General features: G+C 36.7%; 1 protein-coding gene across 1 annotated transcript; it reads left to right on the forward strand.

Moving 5' to 3' along the window:
- Nucleotides 1–13672: 13672 nt before the first annotated feature.
- LOC115921825 lies at nt 13673–17328 on the forward strand. Its single transcript, XM_030980057.1, has 5 exons — nt 13673–13806; nt 14754–14867; nt 15068–15334; nt 15879–16059; nt 17171–17328. The coding sequence occupies exons 1-5, from the start codon at nt 13719–13721 to the stop codon at nt 17316–17318; spliced, it is 798 nt and encodes a 265-aa protein (XP_030835917.1). The 5' UTR covers nt 13673–13718; the 3' UTR covers nt 17319–17328.
- The last annotated feature ends 6845 nt before the right edge of the window (nt 17329–24173 follow it).

Here is a 24173-nt window from a genome sequence, read left to right on the forward strand (position 1 = left end):
GCGCTACCCCCCCCCAAAAAAAAACAATACTGTAATTATTATAAGGGGGAAATAAGACAATCATAGAAGCACAAATGGATTTTGACATATCTTTTTAGAAACTATGTTGCTAGACATAGCACATCTGTATCACTTGAAAGCATATTGATTCCATGTTATGAAAAGCAAGAAACTGTTTCATACATTTGTGTTAGCGTTTCTTTTTTTTTTTACTAGGACGCACTGTACTGCTGTAAATATAATCGAGGATGTTATAACGAGTAATAATTGTCGATGACATGCTTTTATCATTGTTATTATTTTTTTTTTTTACTATGTAATTGCTAAGAATAGGGGAAATTGCCACAAATGTCTACATAATATATTATTTGCGCATCGTATATTGTAAATTAGTATTGTCTTATCGTAGAATTAATGTCAAGTAATCGCAAAATATTTCATATCCATATATTGTTAGCTCCGTCACTGTATGATGAAATTTTTCTTAGTATTCTAACAGTTAAAGCTAAAGTTGAGGTCTAGTCATGCGATTGCATTGTGAAAGAAACGGTGTGGAATCGATCAGAAAAGGTTGATCATCTAGCATAATACATGTACGTATTGGTGTGTACTGCAAGGTTCTGGAATCATCAAAATGATAAGAAATTAGACCCAGTCTTGGTAAAGTTACAAACACTGTACACAGAAAGATAAATACAGGACTAGACTAACATGGAATAAAAATCCGTCCCGATTTTTATGCCGTTACATGCCATATTTAGAATATAACGGCATTTGAAAAGACACGCTTTTCAGGGAACATGTTTTATCTGAAATTCTTCCACACTTGGATAATAACAATGATAACTCTCACAAATTATTTTTTACCTCTTCCCAGAACTCAACCTTCTATTTAAGTATGTTTTTCATTGGAAGCATCATGTAAAGCGGATTGAAATATATAATGTGATGCGCTACATAGTTGCAATATTATTATTATCATCATCATTAATATTATTAAAATAATGCTGATGATATTGATGATGATGATGACGATTATCATTATAATTAATATTATTATTATTGTTATTTCTATTATCAATTTTTGTTACCATCATCATGTTATAGTTGTTGCTGTTGTTGCTGTTATCATCTGGTTTTTAGATCGGTTTATATCTTTTAATAAGTGTGATTGCTATTCTAATTTAACTTGAACTGACAAATAATTATTAGGCCATAAATCCTGTTTCTTTTTACCTTTCACGATCGACCTTTGATTGAATTTAGCGTTCATATGACAGGAAATATGACAGGAAGACGACTGAATCTAACAATGTATAGTTCACTGATTTTATTATATTCATAAATAAGTTATCCAGTATCAAAGGGATGATGCGGTGGTACCCTAGCTCCCCTCTCCCGCTTTAAAGAACCGAACAAAAAAAAACAATTAAAAAAAAAAACAATGTCGAGATACGTTACCCACCCACTCCCTCTCCCCTTTCCCCTCTCCCCTCTTCCCCTCTTCCCGGTCTTGTAAGGATATACTGTCGATAAATGTCTGTGAACGCCAAATCGGCGAATCATCTGACCATGCTCTCTCCACCTATCAAATGAAAAATATAAGTCAATCAAATTCAATTCAATTTGTATTCTTCAATGTAAATTTGCTTTGCTCGCATTTTACATACATTTTTACGTAACATAATATATTACTGATATTGATATCATGACATATAACATGTTAAATACTGTTACAGAAATTGGATGCTCGAACGATTTAAAAGGGAGGTCTGAATTGGGAGACTAGCACTAATTTGGGCAGGGATTTTGGAAGTGTGTACGAAGTTTGGAGCGGAGGTAGTTTTTATGTCAGACAGATTTTTAGAACTCAGGCTGGGAGGATGATGTTCGGGAGCATTATCAAGGCCAAAGGGCAAGAACCAGTTTAAATGTGAATTAAATGTAACTGTAGTTAGGTTGTGGCAAGTAAATACAATGAGTGATTTCAAGTTGGGTGTTTAAGGCTGGTGTTAGTGTTTAATAAACACTAACACCAGCCTAAACACTGAAATGGAAATCAGCTGGTGTTAAGGCTTTGACCTCTGAATATCGTCAACTTCCGGTAACTAGTGTTATGGATTTTGCAAAATTGTCGTCTGCTGAACCGACCTTTGTGGCTGGTGTTAATATTTTACGTACAAATGTCCTATTCACTAACACTAGCCCCTAGGGATTAAGCAAATGTTGATTTCCAGTTCGGTGTTAGTGTTGTACCCGCACACAGTCAACGCACGAACGACGCCAATTTATTGTCTGACGATTAAATAAAAATATGTGAAACAGGTAATTCATATAGTCTTTTGTATAAAATGATTTATTTTATAAGACCAGAGAAATAGGTGTAAATTTATTCTGTACTTTTCATGATATCTTTAGTTTTGATGTACTATTTTTAAATCATCGTCGTGAAATCAAGTATGTGGTGACGTCACAGCTTGTGCTAAGCTATCGATTTTGATATCGGTATCGGGCTCTTAATTTCATCAGCAAATTTTTCGCTCGATTTGAGAGCTCTTGAATGCTCTAAACAATAACACTAACACTAACACCCAACTTGAAATCACTCATTGTATATCACCTTCATGTTTTTTGTTAATAAACACCAGTCATATAAAAAAAAAAATCGTTGTTCGATAACTCCTTTCTCTCAGAGACCGTAATTGTATGTGTGCTCACTTGGCCCGGGCCTTGCGTGAGCATTAATTTAGGCTTGACTAAGCCTATACCCTGGAGTCTATAAATTCCCCATTTTCATAAAAATAATTCCCCAAAGTTATAACAATACGATAAATGTGACAATGTATATAAACAAAAATAGTATCGTTGACATCTGTAAAGGTAAAAAAGTGAGCATTTGAAAAGGAAGGATCAGATTGAAACAGAGAGAGAGAGCGAGAGAGAGAAAGAGCGAGAGAGAGAGAGAGAGAGCGAGAGAGAGAGGGGGGGGGGGGGACTTTCCCGATAAATCTTATCCCGTCCATCTCAAGTTGTGCCACGCCTTATTTGAACGTGATTGTGGAGGGACAGAAACACCGGCGGAGATGGAGACAGAGAGCGAGAGACAGACAGAGAGAGAGAGAGAGACAGAGAGCGAGAGACAGAGAGAGAGAGAGACAGAGAGACAGAATGAGAGAAGAAGTGAGAGAGATAGAGAGATAGAGAGAGACAAAGAGAGGGGAAGGAGTGAGAGAGAAGGAGAGAATCAGAGAGAGAGAGAGAGAGATAGAGAGGAGAGAGAGAGACAGAGAGAGACAGAGAGAAACATGCAGACAGAGAGAGACAGAGAAAGAGTAAGAGAGAGAGAGAGAGAAGAAAAAAAAAGATCCATACCTGGGTAGCAAACTCGTAGTTCTCTTCCACCGAGGCCTTTCGTGCCGACTTCAATCCCTTCAGGAGGGGGTGGTCCTTCTCGAAATGCATGAAAATCTCCATTGTTGAATCCAACATAGTTCACGTACTTGTATGATCCTATAATCAAACATTCGGATATTTTTGAGACTACCGAAGTGTGACGTCATACTGACCAAGTTGTCAAGGTTGCTGGTTAAAAAAAAACTGTGTGTTTTAACCTGCAACCAATCTACATTTGCCACCCCAAGCAAGTTCCTCAATCCAGGTGTAGCAAGTGGATACCTGGTAGAAAGTAATTCCTTGAATGCTTTGTCGGTTCGGTTAAGGGCTCAAAGGTTAAAAATTAAACAAAATATAATGTGCATGACATTGTAAGTGTTGATTGTGATAATGCTGACGCTTTCTAATGACACTGAGTTATTAAAGTACTTAATAGCACTAGCGTGTATAAGGGAGGGACAATGGGGGGGGGGGGGGGTCATTTTCCCTTCTGACTCCTGGCAGATTTCTGACCAAGAAAAATAATTGCATTAACTTTTTATATAAAAGTTAACATGTAATAATAGAGAATTGCTGCAAGTCGAGAAACGCACGAGATGATTATATATATACATATATATTCTCAAATGACTTTTTACCACCCCAGATAAATCAGCCTCCTCCCCTCCCCCCCTCTCATTCAACTGTGGCGGACAGGTGTTTGCTTTAAAGAGAAGGTTGAGTTCTGGGAAGAGGTAAAAAATAATTTGTGAGCGTTATCATTGTTATGCAAGAACAGGGGCGTAGACAACGGGGGGGATGAGGGGGATGCATCCCCCCCACCTCACAAGGGGGGGGGGGGGGGGGGGGGATGGCATGTACAATCATCCCCCCCCAGGTTTTGGGGAATGATATTTGCTTACTTAATAAGTCATAATGATGATGATAATAATAGTAATAATAATAATGATAACAATTATAATATTAATAATAATAATAATTATGATGATGATAATAATAATCCTCATCATTATTGTAATTGTGTTTATTGTTATTAGCCGCATTCACACGGTGAAAGCCAATTCAGACGGTAAAAAAAAGAAAATCTTACAAGTATTTTGTGGTTATCTTGTGGTTTGGAAACCACAAGATAACCACAAGATTAAACAGGCGCGGATCTACGGGGGGGGGGGGGGAGGTTTAGGGGGTTTAAACCCCCCCCTTGGTCGGCCCAAAAAACAAACAAAAAAAAAAACAAAAAAAAAACAAAAAAAGAAAGAAAAAAGAACGCACGCTGGAGAGAAACCCTTTCAAGTGCAAATATTGTGAGAAGATATTCAACTCATCTGGTAACTTAACCAAACACATGATAACTCTGGATATAACTGTGTATTTAACTGTTACTTGATTTAAAAAGACGTTATCATGCACTGCTTTTTATGGTCTCCATTGTGTTAATAGATGCCAGGAAAACATCACTTACGGGGTTCAAATAAACACCCCCAAAAAATCGGCTCGCCGCTTCGCGGCTCGTGGACGATGCTCCGCATCGTCATTATTTTGGTCAACCCCCCCCCCTTAGCAAAAAGCTAGATCCGCCCCTGAGTCATCCCCCCCAGGTGTACGAACCTGTCTACGCCACTGTGCAAGAACATCAGATTAAACATGTTCCCTGAAAAGCATGGCTCTTCAAATGCCTTCATATTCTAAATATGACATGAAACATCATAAAAATCGGGGGGTAGTTTTTTCACCATGTGCTCGTGTAGTCCCATATACATCATTCTGTGTACAGTGCTTGTAACTTTGCCAAGATTTGGCCAAATTTCGTATCATTGTGATGATTCCAGAACCCTGCAGTACACACCAATACTTAAATGTATTATGCTAGATGATCAACCTTTTCTAATCGATTCCACACCGTTTCTTTCACAATGCAATCGCATGACCAGACCTTAACTTTAGAATACTATGAAATACTTCACCATACAGTTTCGGAGCTAAGAATATGTACATAGGAAAATATCTTGCGATTACTTGACATTAATTCTACAATACGATAATAATACTAATTTACACTATAAGATGCTTACATCAGTGGCAATTTCCCCCATGCTTAGCAATAACATAATGAAATAATGATAGCAATGATATAAAAAGCATGTCATCGACAATTACTCGTTATAACATCCTCGATCATTATTTGCGACATTTAGCGATGTTTAGCGACAATATTATTATTACCAACATTTGAGCGAATGTTTGCGAAAGTGTTTGCGAAAGGCGGTTGTCAACTATAAGCGACTGCAAGCAATGTTAGCGACAGTTTTCGCGAAGATTACCAACTATTAGTCAACCCTGTGGCCCTATCTGTGAATGTTTGAGACTTTTCGAATCAAAAAGAACTTCAGCGACACCGTCTTACAACCATTTACAAAGGCATGCGACTGCTTTTGAAACGTTTGCAACTATTTGCGGAAAAAATAAATTCGCAAAGAAATGTTGAACATTTTCAAAATTGCTCTGCGACAAGAACAACTGTTTGCGACAATGAAAACTGTTTGCGAACTTTCTTGCAACCCTGTACGAAACTTTTGCAACCTTTTCCGAACCCTGGCGAAACCCAAATTCGGTACGTTCGCAAGCACTCGCCGTTCAGTGAGATACCCCCTTACTCAAATCATCATATAAATTGGACACTATGGCGTAAAGACATAAAAATCTGTTTTTCAATTAACCCTATATTCAATTGCCTCATAAAATATAAACTTTACTAAGATCGTGCCTCAATATCTGATTGGAACTATTTCTGCTGCAAAAGTGTCACGCGTTACGCGATGTAAGTGGGTTTCGTTCTATTTTTACTATTTTATCTAGACCCAATTATATGATGTACGTGATCATCGTCTTACTCTTGATATTATATGTATTCACCTATAACTAATCGCAACCGATATAGGTTAGATCGACAACATCCTATTGGTCCTGTTAATACACTTGTTAAAAGTGACCTCTATTAAACGCCCGGCACAAGCGGCTGTGTATTTCGAGCTATTGCCGTGGTTGTTGGCATGTGTCTTTGAAATAAAAAAGGGGGCTCTTTTACAAACACCGCGAATTTGAATCATTTTAGCAGGCTGGACTGGAACTCGCGATTTTAAGTTCTCGCGATATTCTGCCGATATTTTACAGACTGATTCAATCCCGGGATTCAATTCACGTCAATTAAAGAAACAAATTTCGAAACAGTTTTCAAGGATAAAATCATAAGGCTAATTTCGAATGGCAAGACTTTATATTGCTTTTCCAAAATTCATATAGGCCTACATCGCAGTCAACATGCCCATCTCGGTAATTATGTTATCTTCTTGTCAAAACAGGGGGGTGTTTCATAAAGACTAACATCGACTTTAAGTAGGACGTAACTATGGCAGGATGTTCATGCCACTGTTTGCTCTCACCAGTAACTGGAATTGGTCTCTCAAAGGACGTACAAATTGGCTGAGCGTGAGAGGAAACAGTGGCATGAACGGCCTGCCATATCTAAGTCCAACTTAAAGTCAATCTAAGTCTTTGTGAAACACCCTCTGTTTGTATCTCATTTTGTATTGCTGATGGTTAGGAACAGTGGTGTATCCAGAATATGGTATAGCCGATGTCGCAGCCCTTTCCCCCCTCCCACTCCGTAACGCCCGCTAAAAAAATTCCATAGCTACTACGACATGATTGGTATCGAATATACATAAGGTAACTAGGTAAACGTTTCGAGGAATGGAGAGTGGGTATTTGAGGTGCAGGTTCACATAATGAACCGATCCATAATGAAAGAAAGATATTGTAAGTTTATTCTGATTGGGACAAGGAAAACATTTCTGAAATGTAAGCCTGTCAAAATACAGCAGATATTGGTATCAAACTGTTTGATGAACTCCCAGCGTCAGTCCGCTTAGCAAGTAACTTTAACATTTTCACCAGATTGATTTCTCAATTAACCCCCCACCTTTCTAGATATAGCCTAAATTCATTTTCCCCCTCCTCTGTTTAACTTGCATTGTATTTTTTTTAATAAGTATTTTTTTTCTTTACATTTACTTATATAAATATCATGTATTTGTTAATGTTTAATTTTGTGTTTTTATCTGTTTAATCATCTGTATTTTAATGTACCAAGTGCGGACATGTTGAAAACAGCTATGCTAAGCTGAAATCATCCTTTTTTTAACCACCGTATTTAAATAAATAAACAAACAAACAAAGAGTTATTATTGTACTTCAAAATTGTACTACTCAATCAAACCAGGGGTAACTGTTCATCGAATAATGAATTAATGATTGATTTCATGTTATAGAAAGATACAATATGATTACATCCATTACTGCAGCAAGACTGGATATACAATATATTGTCACGATTATGAATTTATTATGATTATTAATGTATTTATTATGATTATTAATTTATTTATAAAGATTATAGTAAGGAAATAATTTTTTGCCCACATAATATTAGCGATAAAAGGTTATTATGACATGCAAAAGTATATATATATATAAAACAAATCTGACAGAAAATAAATTTATGAAAAAGTCTCTTTTTTTGGCAAAGTATTTCTGATTGTTTATTTCTTCGAAATTATTTTGCCAAAATAAATCTGTGATATTTTAAAAAATGAACTGCATTTTGTATTTGATATCCATAAATGTATGTTCTTATCATATTTTGAATGGCCAGAAATATCATTTTAAAATTCTGCATGTATATATCTCTTCTTGTATACATATGTGAACGATATTATTTAATGAAGGAACCCTGTGGAAGGGGAAAAAAGAAAAAAAAACTTATTGTCAAGATTGACTGTAGGTATTTCAATGATACAGGCCCCATGACCATCTTTAAAATTTTTAAAAGTGTTGTATATAAATTAAAGATATTATGTCCCTTTTGCAGCTAACATCATATTTTGTAGACATTACCAGGAATTATGAATACGTCATGTATTCAAGTTCAAGTTCAAGTCCAAATTTATTGAGCATGCACACAAAAACATGTATGTCCTATCTGTGAAATTTAAACATTAGCAGTGTCCTAGTATTCGCATGATGCAAGGCGAACCGTTTATCCTCTAGACCTATGGTCACATTACCCAAAGTAGCCTGCTCGGCGGCCGAGCGGCGAGTTTTTAGCCAATTTTGCTCGGCCACCGAGCGTTGGCTGGCCAGGCACCGCTTGTTTTTAAGGCATCGCTCGGTCGCTGCTGAAGTTTTAGCGCGGAGTTAAAATTCGGGTGGCGCCTGCTCACTTTAACTCGCCGCCCACACTACGCTCGGTGAACGGGCAGTCGCCGCCCGGGCGCCGACCTAATCGAGCGTTCACCGTCGATCGATTTAGGTCAAAAATCGAAGCCGGTAGGTCAAAGGCTGTCGAGCAGTCGCCGCCCGGTCGCCGCTCGGTCGCCACTTGAAGATCAGTCGGTCACTGAGCGGTGAGTCCAAAATCGGTCGGCAGCCTTTGACCTAGCGGCTTTGATTTTTGACCTAAATCGCTCGGCGGCGAACGCTCGATTAGCTCGGTGCCCGGGCGGCGAACGGCCGGGCACCGAGCGTATTTTTGGAGCCCCGCCTATCACTGGCCGGCCGTCGTGCAATATCTTTAAAATCAGCCGGTAGCCGGTTGGAAAGTGCTCGGGAATCGGTGGGTCACCGGTCGGTAACTGCCGGGACACCGCGCGGAAAGGCTCCGCGATTTCTCCCAGTTTTGACCTAAAATCGACCAGCGACCGACGGGAAATCGACACGGCACCGCCCAGGCACCGCTGGGGCTCTACAGCCTGATCGACTTCTCCAAAAATCGCTGGGCGATGCTTCAATTCCAGCGGCGACCGAGCAGGCTACTAATCGGTCGGTCGCCGCTCAGATTTGTGACCATAGCTTTACCGTCAGGCACTATTGAGTGACTAATTGACATATTTTTTTCTTTAGAATAACATCTAGATTAGTAGTAGGTATAGCACGCCAAAAATAAGTACAACAAACACATGTTATTTGATGATTGCATATGATCAAGCTTCATGAAAGCTTCAAAAAACAAAAAACAGAATAGGCCAATTTCGGCGGTTACGTAATGCGCGGTTACTTTAACCAAGCCCGACAAGCTTTGTCAAATCACCATTTTGAATCTGTGCATTGTGTATTAGACTGTCGGTTCTTGCCGTTAAATTGCATTCATATCTTTCTATCAAAACTGCGTGTATATATATGAATTTCTGTTTTGGCAGGAAATGTCTTCCAACTTGCCATTCATCAAGCTGAGTTTCAGGCAGCTGCAATATTTTCTAAGAAAAAGAGGAGTTTCGACTACGGTATACACCCGAGAAAAGACTCGTTAAATTAGCGTCCGCAGTAGCGGACTAGCCTGCCCGTAGCCCCTGACCTACGGGGTCCGTGTCACTCGGTAGACGTGACTGTATGGGGAAATTACAACGGGCAGGATTTTCGTTAAGTGAACTAGTTACATACCTCCCTTAAGTTTGACGATATTCCTGACTTTGGGACCTATGTCGTATTCAATTATCTAGTAGAGAATATGGCGGACCATGCATTTATGATCGTCGAAAACTGAAGGCTTTTAAGAGTTTTGAAGACTTTCGATTGATATTTCCCGATGGCCATAGATTATGTGGCCTGGAGAAGCTCGAGTACAATCCTCCCGCTATAGTTAGCTCTCGGCAGCTTATGATAGCGACTTGTGACTAGATTATACAGGTCAAACCGACGCAAAAAGACAGAACATACCAACTTGAACAAAAAGAAAAAAATATAAATAATAAACAAATAAAAAGTAGAAGTCTAGACTAGATCTAATAGAAAATGTAATAACAGTTTTATTTTTAAATGTTTTTTTTTAAATAATAATAATTGCTTCTTGAAGTTAAATAACGAAGGTCCGGCATAATTGTAGTCTAAGACTAGACTATAAACTTTTATTTTATGAAAATCAAACTTAATTCCTAATCTTATTCTAAACAATAAAATTATTCATCATCCTGATTCTTCTTCCTTGCCATCATAAGGTTTTTTTTTATTACTTTTATTATTCCCTTTTTCCATTGCTCTATCATTCTTTTTCCTCAATTGTTCATTGTTTTTCTTCATTTTTTCCGTTCAAAATTATTTGTTTATCATTATTCATCATTCTTATTCTAGCTCTCTGTCATCGGACGATATTATTTTATAAATATTATTTTATTAACAAAGACCTTATAATATTATTACCTTTATTGTCATTATTTCTCGTTGCTTTTGTTAATAATATTGATTCTGCGGTCAGTGCTTGCTTCTCGTTAGCCGTTTCTCGTCCGCCTTGAAATAGTCCGTATCGAGGCGTTTCACAAACATTTTTTAATCCGTAAAATTGTTTTCATTTTGAAAATGTGAATCGCGCCTACACGAACACGAACACGTGGTACGCGCGCACGCTTCTGCAAGCAGAGGTGACTGTGTGTGCGAACGAGTGGAAAATAGTTCATCACTTCTTTCATTTCTACGTCCTAATTTGTACTCAGATTCAAGCTAAGGTAAATGCAAAATTGAATGGAAATTACCGATATCGGCTAGCTAACTTATATTTTGGTGCTTCGCTTTCTGTTTCATCACTGGCTTTCAAGCCAATATCGCTTGTATCCTCGACCTCGTTTTTCTTCTTTTTGAGGGGGTATCGTGCGCTGCCTGTACCGGGGACTTGGCCGAACAGGTTTAGCTGCAAGATGTGAATCGCTAGTTCTGTACCAGCAATGCTTTTCTATTATTCTTGCCTAAGACTCAGCGATTTTAAAGATCAAATGTATGAAGAACAAAATCATATCTCAAAGATATTTATTATTCAAGTTTGAAACTGCCTCCTTTTTCTTCTCTCTCTCTCTCAAAATAGCGAAAACAAACGATACAATCACACCTAGCGAACACAGTCATGTATGGTATGCACGCAAAGTGTAGTCTGCTACGCACCGCGAGTTCTTTGCTTGTCCGACCCTCCGATTACGTAATGCGATTTAAAGGTCTCTGAATACATTACGAAACTGGCCTATTGAAATCGGTCAATGCGTTGTGATTTTATACCATTTTTTTTATATCGCAAAATTACCGAAAAACCTGCCAGAAATGGTCAAATTGGCAAAAATGGCAAAATTCGACAAAGTTGACAACTCAATTCATCACTTTCTTGGACACAAATAATAAATTAAATTATTAGACACTAAAATATCATTTTTGTGGTAAAAACATACAAAAAAAAAAATTCATATATCTATTACCGTTTTGAAAAACAAAAGCAAACAAAATAAGTAATTTTTGCCATTTTTGCAAATCTGCAGATATGAAAAAGTTGTGAAAATAATTAATATTAATTAATTAATTAATTAATATGCGCATAAGTAATCAAATCAAAACCGAACATGATACATCAGTGAAACCTATGTATATCAGACAGGTATGGAAATATATTTTTTTTGAAGAAAAAAAAAATTATGAATATCCATCAAATATACAAATTAGGTCATTTCAGCTAATTATATACATAGGAAAGTCAAACTGTTCATTTTGTTGGCATTTTTTAAAATCATATATTTATTGATCATATTTACACCAAATATTAACATTAAATTCTAAATATTTTTGCAATGCCAATAAAACATTGCGATGAAAATTACTTGGATCACCGTTACAGCTATTTCCTCATATGTTTCACAAATTATTTAGAAAACCCGAACAAATGATAATAATTTGCAGACTTTCAGCTACATCACAATATAGTTTCTTTAAAAAAAATGTCAGCTTTGAGGATTTATGACGATTTTCCGAGAAACCATTTAATTCAACAGGCCATAACATTCCACAGGGACTAAACTTTAGAGAAAAACATAGTTTGGTGACTCCAATACATTTGTGGCTAGTACTTTGAGTGTAAATAACAAATTGATTCAATGAGTGAAACACATTAGGATATTGCATTTTTGTAGGGGAGTTTTATAAATTGAAGTGCATTTTCACCACGCAGAATAATAGTCAATGGGCGACCAGCGGGCCATGTCACACATGGCTGAAAAGACAATATTCTAATTGATAATTTAACATATGTCCCACATGCCCATAACAATGAAACTACACAGAATTGTAGTTAAAGGTATGCTTGAAAGATATGTGAAATAAAACTTTTAAAAAATTGTTCAGTTATTTAAAAATAAATTTACGAACATTGCTATTTCTACCAACTGACTGCTGTTGTGTGTGTGTGTTTGTGCATGGGGCAGACTGTGTGCACAGACAGTGTGATCACCCTATTAGTAGTCATTAAAAATGATTATTATTGGCTGATGACCTATGCTAGCAACCAAATAACATCAATTCATATTTTCAACTGCCAATATCATTGATTGATTTATTCTGTGTTGTTTTTGTGTGTTGTTACTAGATTCTAATCAGCCTTTGGATAGCCCAAATCCTCATATCAGTAAAGGGTGAGTGTTTATGCCTTTGCAATATGCAGATGATGTCGGGATTTGTTAGTGTTGGATTGGTTGATTAGTTGTACCCCAGCCGCCTGTTCTTTTGCCTACCTCTTCGCTATGTTCCAAATGTGGCAGAAGAGAGATTATAATTTGGAGTAATTCAACAAGGGTTATTAATGCTCACTCACATTAAAGCTATGCAATTTAGTGGCGTATGGAGATGGAAGGGGGGGGGGGGCGTCAGCAGCCCGCCAACAAATTGCAGTTTATCTGAATATTATTATCAGGCGGACAGAAGCTTTTTTGGTAAAATCAAAGCATCTTTGGATGGATGAAAATGTTATAAATTATTAAACCTACTAACTACTTGGATGTTTTCTGAAAGGATAGTAATCCTATTCTGGCTGCGAATTTTGCACCCAAACATATTACATGTACATACATGTGTGTATCTCCAAAAGGAGCAATTAAAGAACTACTTAAGACTTGTAGAATTGAAATGGTTGCGGGCGCTCTTCTTTCAAAAGCATGTTACATGTTTGATTTTTTATTGTACGCGGTGATTTCCACAATGAGATAACTTGGGTCATTTTTTACTATTACCATGGCATCGAGAAATTATGGAATTCTCATTGTCAACAAAGCAGTTGAAAGTACAATGACTTTTGAAGAAAAAAAAAACGATTCTTTTTAATATAGCAAACAAATAAATATTGTGATCGTAGAAGACATGTGTGTATGTACTTACTCATGATCATTGGTTTTCCTGGTGTTTCTTATGCAGGGATCCATGGTCATTGTCCTGAATCGAATCCCTGCCCTTTTTCTTTACACTTCGATGGCATGGCTGTGAAGGGTGTGGTCTTTGACAGAAAATCAACTGAGACAGCAGATGATCCTAAGATACTTATTTGCAATTCACCAAATGCGGGTAAGTAAACATGACAGAATCACCCTGACAGTCGTAAAAGCAATAATGTAGTGTTTAGTTTCTATTCACTTCCGAAGTATAAATCAATACATATTACCCTAAAATTTCCTCATTCAAAAGAGATATCTACATACGCGTCAATAATAACTATACGTATAGGTGCCGTGGTCTAGTTGATACGTCCCCGGACAGATTCGAGGCTCGGGTCCCCCCGCAGCGATAATATGGCAATACAGTAGTCTACATTGCGACTATCCACCTTGTTGTAGTACATGGTAGGAATTTATTCCTCGATTGCTTTCTGTGTTCTTGTTTGATTTACATTCGGAGAAATCAAACAAAATTACTAGAATGATTTTGTTTAAAGTGTGTGTGTGTGTGTGTGTGTGCGTGCACGTTTGTGTGTATGTTAACTTACTTATTTAGTTAATTTTTCTTGAGTTGAGAATGATATCAGACATTCACTTTGTGTGTGAGTGTGTGTTTGACTGAGGGAGGGGGAGCTGGGAGTACCAGTAAAATCACCTCCAGTTTTAGTTTTTTTTTAATACAATAAAAAGTGAATAGTATGTACGATTGATTTATAAATAATGTTTATATACTTCAAGTTTTCTTTCAATTCTTAACGCTCAGTTATGTATACTGCAAATTAATTTTTGTTTGATTATGTTTATATATGAGCAATCAATATTAAAAACGTTTATATTTTATTAAATCGTATGTTTGTATAACACATTTGGAGGGATAAAACAAACTTACTATAACAAATATAAATGAATAAATAAATACAACAAAAATGTACATGTGGGTGTGTATGTGTGTGTGTTCGTGTCACTTTGTTTTCGAAAACATTTCAGTCAGTCCATTAATCAGTATACTTATGATACATAGGCCCATCCAAAACGGTATGATAGCTTACATGCTTCTTTCTTATGCCTCATGTTTAGAATACTTTTGTTCACCTAACCCCTGTCGCAATGGAGGCACATGCATGGGTTCTCCTGGTCATACGCCAGCCTACACATGTCAGTGTGATCTGGGATACGATGACACAGATTGTGGTAAGTACCAGGATGAGTTACTTCTGTTCAACGACACAAACAGCGTAAAAACACGACATTCAAGCAAGTATAGAATATCGTTCTTGAATATAGTATTGATATATTGAGTACACCCATTAGAAAGGTAATGGCATATTGAACATACATTTTCTCATTTCAATTTCTGTTTTTATTGGTTTGTTTGTTTGTGCTCCTCGCAGATGTTTCTGTACAACTTCTTATCGTCAACCCCGATAAGACCGGACTTTGGGTTGCAAATATAAGTGACTTTGTATTCTCGAGTTTCATAGAGCTCGGGGACTCCGCGAGGATCGGAAATGTATATTTTGATGACGGGGTTGACGCACTCTATTGGGGAAATCTTGCGACTCCTGACTGGAGTATCTTTCTGAGACAGATGACTTTCGACATTTTGATGGTTAAGTTGGGAATGCCAAACAGAACACTCCTCTCCAATAAACATGAAGGTAGGGTTTATTTACTAGAAGTCTTATCTCCCAGTGACAAAGTTCACACTGAAATTTTGAGAAATTCATTTGTAAACAGCCCAGAAAATAAGATGTGCCAATAGACCGACAGCCCACGATATCGTTCTTCGAATGTCAACATTTTCGATCTGTAGTCCTCAAGAAGTATTTACATCTAGAATGTATTCATATCTTAATAATGTGCGTGTCCTTCATATTCGATATGGACATTACTGAAATCTTACTGCAGATCTTAGAAAGTCAAACAAAAACTTAAGGTAAGAAAATAACCGTACACTCCCTATTATAAAGATTATTTAAATTTGTACTTAACATCATTACCAATTTAAATTCGAAACCCTATGAGCATATTCAAAGTAAAATTGGTTTAAACCTTTATTCTATTTAAATTTAATGCATTAAACATGATATATTTCAGTTATCTACGAAACTTGTAAAAACGTTTTGGTTAAAACCTCAGTAACATATTTGCCTACGTTGACCTCTCATTTTATGCCCTTTATACATGGTCATGATGTATCAGCTTTATATCCTTGTCTCACCATGGACGTGAAGAAGCAGGAGCTTTACTGGGCAGAATATTTAACGGGATATAGGCGTCGAACCGTAGGAGAAGAAGAAGCTTTGTACGGGATTGTTTCCGATTTAGGCAAGATACCTGGAAGCGTGAATCCCAGTCGGTGTGTCATTGATCAGCAGCGGAGGTAACCTTTCCCAATAAAGATAATAATCAATAAATAAATAGATAACAAATACATTTCAAACTTTATAGGTTGAGTAATGTGAACGATCTAACGTCTTTAAGTTGACCGAGTAAAGTACGTGTGTCGACGATCATACAGTGCGTCCCAGAAAAAAAAACGAAACCGAAAATTATCGATGTTTTATCATAACTTAATCACAATTATAATTAATAAATGACACATATTTTTAACACTTAGATCCTCCTCGTTCATTTGATGCTACTCATATGCTGTTTATATTACGCATGAGTTATTAAAATCAATTTGAAGAAAGGGTACCAAAAAGTCATTAGACGAACGGTATCTGAATTTTCAAAGAGAAAATCACATTTCTAGGAATTTCATTTTCTGCCCTTTCATATGACACCTCAATCAGGATAAATGAGCTAGGAATCACAAAGTTCTGTTTGTTTAAAGTAATGCTTGCATTCCCATAATTTTATTAAACGAATTCGTTTTCACTGGCTGTTGCCGTAGCAACAATATAGAATTGACAAAAGACCTATCTCCGCTTCGTTGACAATCAGCCATATATGAAGTCTTTCATCTATGGCTGATCATCAACGAAAAGGAAATGTAGATAAGACCCGCATGAATCCAAGAAATTACGCATGATTTCGGCCTTGCATCCACCATTGTTTAACGTGAAAAAAGGGAGTGTTTTTGAATTTGATTGATTTTCAATTTTACGGTATGAAAGTATTGATTTTAAATCACACAAAAAGTGACTTGTATTAAATTTCAAGACTTTACAAGGTATAGTTGATGATCAAGAATTCATTTAGACCCCCATAATTCCCAGGGGCTTTTCACGCTATTGAGGACGAGCGATGAACCCAGGCAAAAGATCTTTATTGTATCGAGACAATTTACGCCAATTTACTTTCGTAGTAAGTTGGGTTAGTCAATATGGTAAAAACAAAAAAAGTTTTCTGGCGTCATGTGGAGTATAGAAGAGGTTTGATCCAAAATAATGCTTTAGACTGATTAGTATACCATACGATTTAAGATTTTACATTAAACTTGAATACATTGAAAAGATTAGATCTTCCAAACATTTTTTTTCCCACAGATATTTCTATGCTATCGGGTTTATCATGGGCAGCAACAACCTGGCGATTACTCGATTTCATTTAGACAGTTGGCATTCCGAAATTATCTCCTCAGATGTAGGTTCTCCTTCAATGTATGGATTGACAATAGATGAAAAAGGTGAATAGTAACAAAGAAGAGGAGGGTTGGGCCTGAGGACACGCCTATTTACCTGTCAATTTAATAATTTCCAATTATTGAATTTGGGAGCTAAGAATGAAAAATTTCCAATTCTACTTTTAGTATTTAGCAAAATAACAAAAATGAAGTGTTTCCCGTCCGTCCCCGCCCACCTCCTTTTTGGCCGCCGCCTCTTTTTTTTTCTTTTTTGTTACTATTTACTATTCAGAAGGAAGAAAAGCAAAGCAAAAATAATAATAATAATATTTAATTTTTATATAGCGCTTAATACAAATGTCTCTGAGCGCTTTACAAATATACTATTACCCCGGTCATTGGATTTAGTGCTTAACCGCACACGCTGTGTGCACAATCTCCACTCCCTGGGGAGCATTCCAGCCGGGCGTTACTTGACGCTCACAAGCTGTTGGACCAACAATGACGGCCGCATCCTACCGGGTACCCATTTGACACCTGGATGGAGAGTAGCTTGTGCAGGTTAATATATTGCCAAAGGATATTAGTACCGTGTCGGGATTCGAAACCTCGACCTTCGCATCTCCAGTCAAGCGCCTTAAACTACTCGACCACGACACTCCCACTACCACGACACTCCAAAAAAGCCCCCCCCCCCCTCAAAAAAAAAAAATAATAAAAAAAAAAAAAAAAAAAAAAAAAATAATAATAATAATAAATAAATTTAAAAAAATCAACAAAAAAAAATCAGTAAACCATAGCACAATGTATGTGAATAAAGTCCGGTTGGGATGAGAAACACGTCATTTTTTTTTTATTTGGCGTTATATTAGCATAATTAGGCCAAGACGCAGCCCCAATTTTTTTTTACCAAATAAAGCCTATCATATAGCTCCGTTTAGTCTCATTTGACAACGCCCCCTATCGTCAGAGTCCAGCAGCCTATAAACATGTTAGCCTATGGAATTTTACACACACAAAAAAAAAAATGTTAAAATTCATTTTTTTTTGTTTAAACGAAAAGCACATCTACCCTGACGTACGTTATTACTAGCTCTTTCATTGGAACCCTCATATCCCATTGACTTTTGAAAGTTTACCCCCTGTATTTTAGTGGTCATAATAGGTCGCCAGCTCGCCATTGCCTATATAACACATGTGAAATAAGTCGAACTTTGAACGCAATTTGCCACTCGATTGTAAGGTTATAAGTCAATCACACGAAGGATAACAAGCATGAACTAGACCTGCAATCGTGGCACAACGATATGCGTGCAATGACGGGCGATTTGGCACCAACGGTCGTCTATACTAAAATGCGATTAACTCGGGCGGAAACTCGGCGGAATTCGTATAATGACCCTTGTTCAAATGTGATTACTCAAAATTTTCTGTTTGAACATATATCATACTTGGTATCATCCGAAAGGGCACTTCATTGCGGTCAGTTTGACACCATTGTCATCTGCGCGCAATGTACTGCACGTATTTAACACGCTATTACGTAATGCATAGTAAATTCATCATTTTTAGCGATAACTTTGCGCTGAGGTCATTGAAATTTACCAAACTTGGCAGACCGTTGTCACGTATATTGATACATGTGTCTGCTAAGTTTCATGGTTGTTGGTATAATCATCGCAATTTTAGAGCAAGTTGAAGTTATTTCGCAATTTTCTTGAAAATGGCGAATTTGGAGAGCAATTTTATCAAATTTGGTCAATGATAGGGTATATAATTTCGTATATGGCTTGAAAGGGGATATCTTCGGGTATATAAATCCAAAAAAGGGTACGGGTCTGCCAAGCCATAATGGAGATACGGCCACAGAAAGAAAGCCAATTCCCAGAACTTTATAGGGCGCTATTTATGTTTTGCATAGCCATTGGAGCATGAAATTTGGCATGGCTATGTGCAATTATGGGATAAGGATACGGTGAGATTTAAAAACAAAACGGAATTTATATGATAAAGTTATGGCAGTTTTAGATTTATACGGGTCAATTTTTCAAGAATTTGAGATTTTTTTGATGGAGTCGGTTTCGGATTTGAATTTTGAGTACGAAGATGGCATTTTGAAGGTCAAGTTATAAGTCGCAAATGAAAGAACATCTCTTAGGCTATCTATAGGAATTCATTAGAAGTTTGTAGGATCTAGGATAGTGGAGATAGGAAGGAAGAAAGAAAGGTCTAAAAATGGACCAGAAACGGACAAAATGGAGCCTGGATGGTTATGCATGAGTGATTTCGAAAAGCGAAAAAATAGGTAACCTTGATGAGATGCTAGAGACTATGCCTATGAAATTTGAACGGAAAGCACCTAACTAGGAATAACAAACACTACGTGCAAAACGAATGCGAATTCCTGGGAAGAAGAAGAAGAAGAATATTAATTTGGAAGAACGTGAACGAAAACAAGGCAATGACGATATTCGTCATTGCAATTATCATAGATCAGTTTTGATTTGTTCATTATGTCCATTTCAGCCAACCCCCACCGTAATTTGTCCATTTAGTATAGGCAAGCATTTTGGGTAATTTTTGAGGTAAGCAAAAACATGAATATTCATGAACACCATGGACTATTCGAATATTAACAGAGGGGTGCAATTGTGCACCACATCAAACTCCCCTAATTTAGTCAATTATTTCATTGTATTATGTAGTTTGGTAGGTTTATTTTAATAACTGTTTAATTAGCAGATATCCATGACAGTTTAAAGATATGGAAAAAGTTCTTTATTATTTTATATTTAGCAAAGCAATCTTACATACAAAATCACTATCAAGTGTCGTCTGATCCGCCGATTGCCGTCTGCTATATCACATTTATCTGTGGACTGTGATGTACACAGTTTCCTCGTCATTGTAGATTTATGATTAGCCATCTGTCATGTATTAGACTTTAATTGTTGACACACATACAATTACCACACACATGAACACTCTCACTTCCCCTCCCCAACACACCATTTCCGCACACCTGGTTCACACATCAAACCCAATGGCATATACACCCTGCAACATATTGGAAAATTCTAGTTTGGTAGTGACGGCGAACTAGCTACGTTTGTGCTGGCGAAAATGAGACAACCGGAGCAATACGAAGAAATTACCTATTTACAGTATTTTGAACATTATTGGATGGTTCAATGATCAAGGTATAATTCAAGTATCGTGCAAATAAGAACTGCTTCATAAAGGAATTCAATATAATATAAGTTCTCATACAAATAAATAGGTTACGATTAGCAGTTGATATCGTAATTCCCCAGTTGACTTTATCTGCTCTCAAATTCGTATAAGTATGGACACAGGCAGTTCATTATCTCATATTTGTATTTAATTACACTGTTACAAGAATTCACTACAATTAAAATGAAAGTTATCTATTTCTTTGAAGATATCTAGTACATAGAAACAACAATTAAATGACTTTATTGTCACCCTATATTGAAAACTATTTGATTTTAAATATTACCGCTATCAACGAAAATAATAGTGACTATAAAGAAAGTATTTATGAAATATCTGGTTTAATGAATATATGAAAACTTTGCACTTTTGTGCATATTATTTGTGATGCATGTCATTTCTACATTTTTTTTCATTCCAGTCATGTCCATTTTAATTTGTAAAAAAGAACAAAAAAACATTTATATTACTAAAAGCATGAGCGATACATGGTGAACGCTATAAACCAAATGCAGCAGATCACAAATAGGTGGTCCTTTTCACCAAAGCCTATGTGTTTAGCTTTAAGAACATCTGGATAGTAATTTTGTGCTAGGAGCTCTACAAAGGATAATGAGCATGAGCGTGGGTTTTAACGAATATTTTCTTCTTTTCTTACGCAGGAGAACAACTGTTTTGGACATCATCAACATTCATCATTTACTCGTTCGCCTTGAGGACTGGCGTTGGACCGTTCGCCTTACTAAACCTAGAAAGTGTGGGAATGCTGCCCTGTAGCATATCCTTTGTATCTGGTTGGCTTGTTTGGTATGACCGGGAGCAGGATCGGGTTTGTGCTGCACAAGCTAAAGTAGACGCTGAAATCAAATTATGTCGTTTTACCAGTAATGATGGTAAGCCCAACCATGTATCTTTGGCATATGTAAAATACATGACACTGCGACGAATATAAGTTTTCTCTGTGTAGTCTCTTCAACGTTTCGGGAGAGTACAAGGACTACCGTTGATTTCACACCGAAAGTTAAAAACCGTCAAAATCTCGGATGTTAACATAAACTCTCGTTAAATCAAGACTGTGATCCAGTGATTTAAAGGGCTACTTTAACCCAACTAACATAGCCTTTCAAAACATGAATACACTTCTACTTTATATTCCAGCCTCTGATTTTTAAGAAAATCTCTGAATTGCCAACAAAAATCATAATAGCCATCCATTTTTCACAGTTCTGACGCCCGTGGGCTACGCCCCTCGAAAAAAAGGTGATACGTCACGTGGCTTGATGACGCATTTGACGTCATTGCGGTCATGTCCGATTTGATAATTAGGAATGACGAAATTGCCAGAAACGAACTGGCATATTGCTCCGATTGTCTCATTTTCGCTCGCGTGAACATTGCCAGCACAAACCACTGACCTCTACCTCCTACACGGATCATCGCACATTCCCATTCACTATACGTTACGTACTAAAAGGCTGTATTGTCTGACCGTTCATGAATATTCATGTTTTTGCTAAACTCGGCAAAATGTTTGCTTTTACTAAATGGAAAAATTACGGTGGGGGGTTGGATGAAATGGACAAAACGAAATAGGCAGAAGTGATCTATGATAATTCATGCTTTTTATGTTTCGTGTGCTCGACCTATAATTTTCAAATCGCTTGGTAAACTGAGTCCAAAGTTAGACTTGTTTCACATGTGTATTATAGGCAATGACGAGCTTGCAACCTATTTTGAAAAATTACGGTGGGTGAACTTTCAAAAGTCAATGAGACATGAGGGTTCCAATGAAAGAGCTAGTGATAACGTACGTCGGGGTGGATGTGCTTTTCGTTTAAACAAAAAATGAATTTTTAACGATTTTAAAAAAAAACGTCCATAGGCTAACATGTTAGGCTGCTGAATCTGACCATGTTCTGACGATAGGGGGCGTTGTCAAATGAGACTAAACGGAGCCATATGGATTATTAAGTACATATTATTTTTTGGATAAATTTCTTTTTTTCTTCCAATTAAAACTATAATTTGCCATTTTAAAGACATTTTAATGCCTAAATCATCCTCCTTTTTTACTGGAGAGGCGCCAGCAGTGATGTCAAATGCGTCATCACTGAAACTGTGTTTTTTTTCTGCGCGTTCTGAGTCGTCATTTTTATAGCTAGATTCCAGAATTATTGATGATTTCTAAGAAAATCATTGTCATGTTCGGAATCTCCGTCAAAAGTTATTCTACATGTCATTTTTTCAGTTAGAGTGGCCCTTTAAAGCACTTGTTAATATACCCTGATTGAAGGAGTCAGTCGTTGAGTCTAACATGAACATAATAACAAGATCAGATAAAAAACGTGTTTTTGGTTTGGGTTGTTCCATCCCCCCCCCTTTTTTCCGCCACAAACACACACACATACGCACACTTGTTTTCGATTTCAATTTTGTTTTACTTCTCTAAATGTGTAATACAAACAAAAAATACAATTGAATATAATAAATAAACGTTTTCCATATTGATATGAATTGCTTATACATAAACATGATTAAACAAAAAACTCTTTTGCAGTATATAACTTGGCAACAAAGTAAACCTAAAGTACATCACCATAAGGTATAAGTCAAGTGCACGTTATTCACATGTTTAAAAAAAATACCTAAACAAATCTGGAGGTTATTTCACTGGTGCAATGCCTGCCCCACCCTGCCCCCTCCCTCCCACAAACACACACACACACGCGCACACCCCACATACACACACACGCACACACACACACACACACTACTTACTCAGTGGATGTCTGCTAACATTCTCCTGAAGAAAATATACTAAGTTATTAAGTTAACCAGGCCACAAAATAGAGTTACACTTTAACAAGCTCACAGTGGGGAGAAAAAACAAATCTTAATTAACCCTAAGCTGCTCCCACTTTAGAAAATGTAATTCCAGCTTTTCTATTCTGATGGCTATTTTCATTTCCTCATCCCTATAACTAAAATTTTTTTTTTTTCCTAAGTTGGTACTTGCCCCCCCCCCCCCGATCTTGACATAAATATAATTTTCTTAACCATGACAATTCAAGTATTACAGATTTTAAGTCTATATTAACTGCCTGCCAGCCCAACAAATATATCTCGCCATTCTAAATCTTTAATTTCATTTAACTCAAAAAGTTGTACTAAAGCCTGCTATATACTTTGAACGCTCCCGCAGGATAAAAATGAATGTTTATAAGTTTCTGTTTCCTGTCTACAAAACGAATATAAGTTATCGCCAACAAAAGCAAATCTATGAAGATGCTCATTTATATTTGGTTCCATGCAATAATCTGAATTGAAATTCTCGTTGCTTTCTAATGAGTAAAGTAATTCTTGGTCTAACAAATATTTCTTTTAATTCTTTCTCTATAAAATCAACATTATTTTGCCCATTCCTTACCCGCAAATCATACGTTTACTGCAGTACTTTTATAAAATAATCATAAATTGTGCTTGAACCGACATCTAAAAAGTTTTTTTTTTTATACCTGAAATATAAAAATAAGTATTATAGCTTAAAACATCAACCTTGATGAGTTGTATTGACCCTGAATCTTTTTTCCATAACCTGGGTGTCGCATCATAAGTAGCAATAATCATAAACGCATTATTACCTTTCATACCGAGGTTCACACAATATTGAACCGACTTAACATGAGCTTTCT

The sequence above is a fragment of the Strongylocentrotus purpuratus genome, unplaced genomic scaffold (genome assembly GCF_000002235.5).
Source record: "Strongylocentrotus purpuratus isolate Spur 01 unplaced genomic scaffold, Spur_5.0 spur5_scaffold_10, whole genome shotgun sequence".
NCBI lineage: Eukaryota > Metazoa > Echinodermata > Echinoidea > Camarodonta > Strongylocentrotidae > Strongylocentrotus > Strongylocentrotus purpuratus.

What these genes read in the sequence shown, in the direction of transcription:
- LOC115921825 (XM_030980057.1), top strand. Translation starts at nt 13,719, where the DNA reads ATGGCTGTGAAGGGTGTGGTCTTTGACAGAAAATCAACTGAGACAGCA. An exon ending in ATACGATGACACAGATTGTG is followed by an intron (nt 14,868 to 15,067) that starts GTAAGTACCAGG and finishes TGCTCCTCGCAG; the next exon opens with ATGTTTCTGTACAACTTCTT. An exon ending in GTCATTGATCAGCAGCGGAG is followed by an intron (nt 16,060 to 17,170) that starts GTAACCTTTCCC and finishes TTTTTCCCACAG; the next exon opens with ATATTTCTATGCTATCGGGT.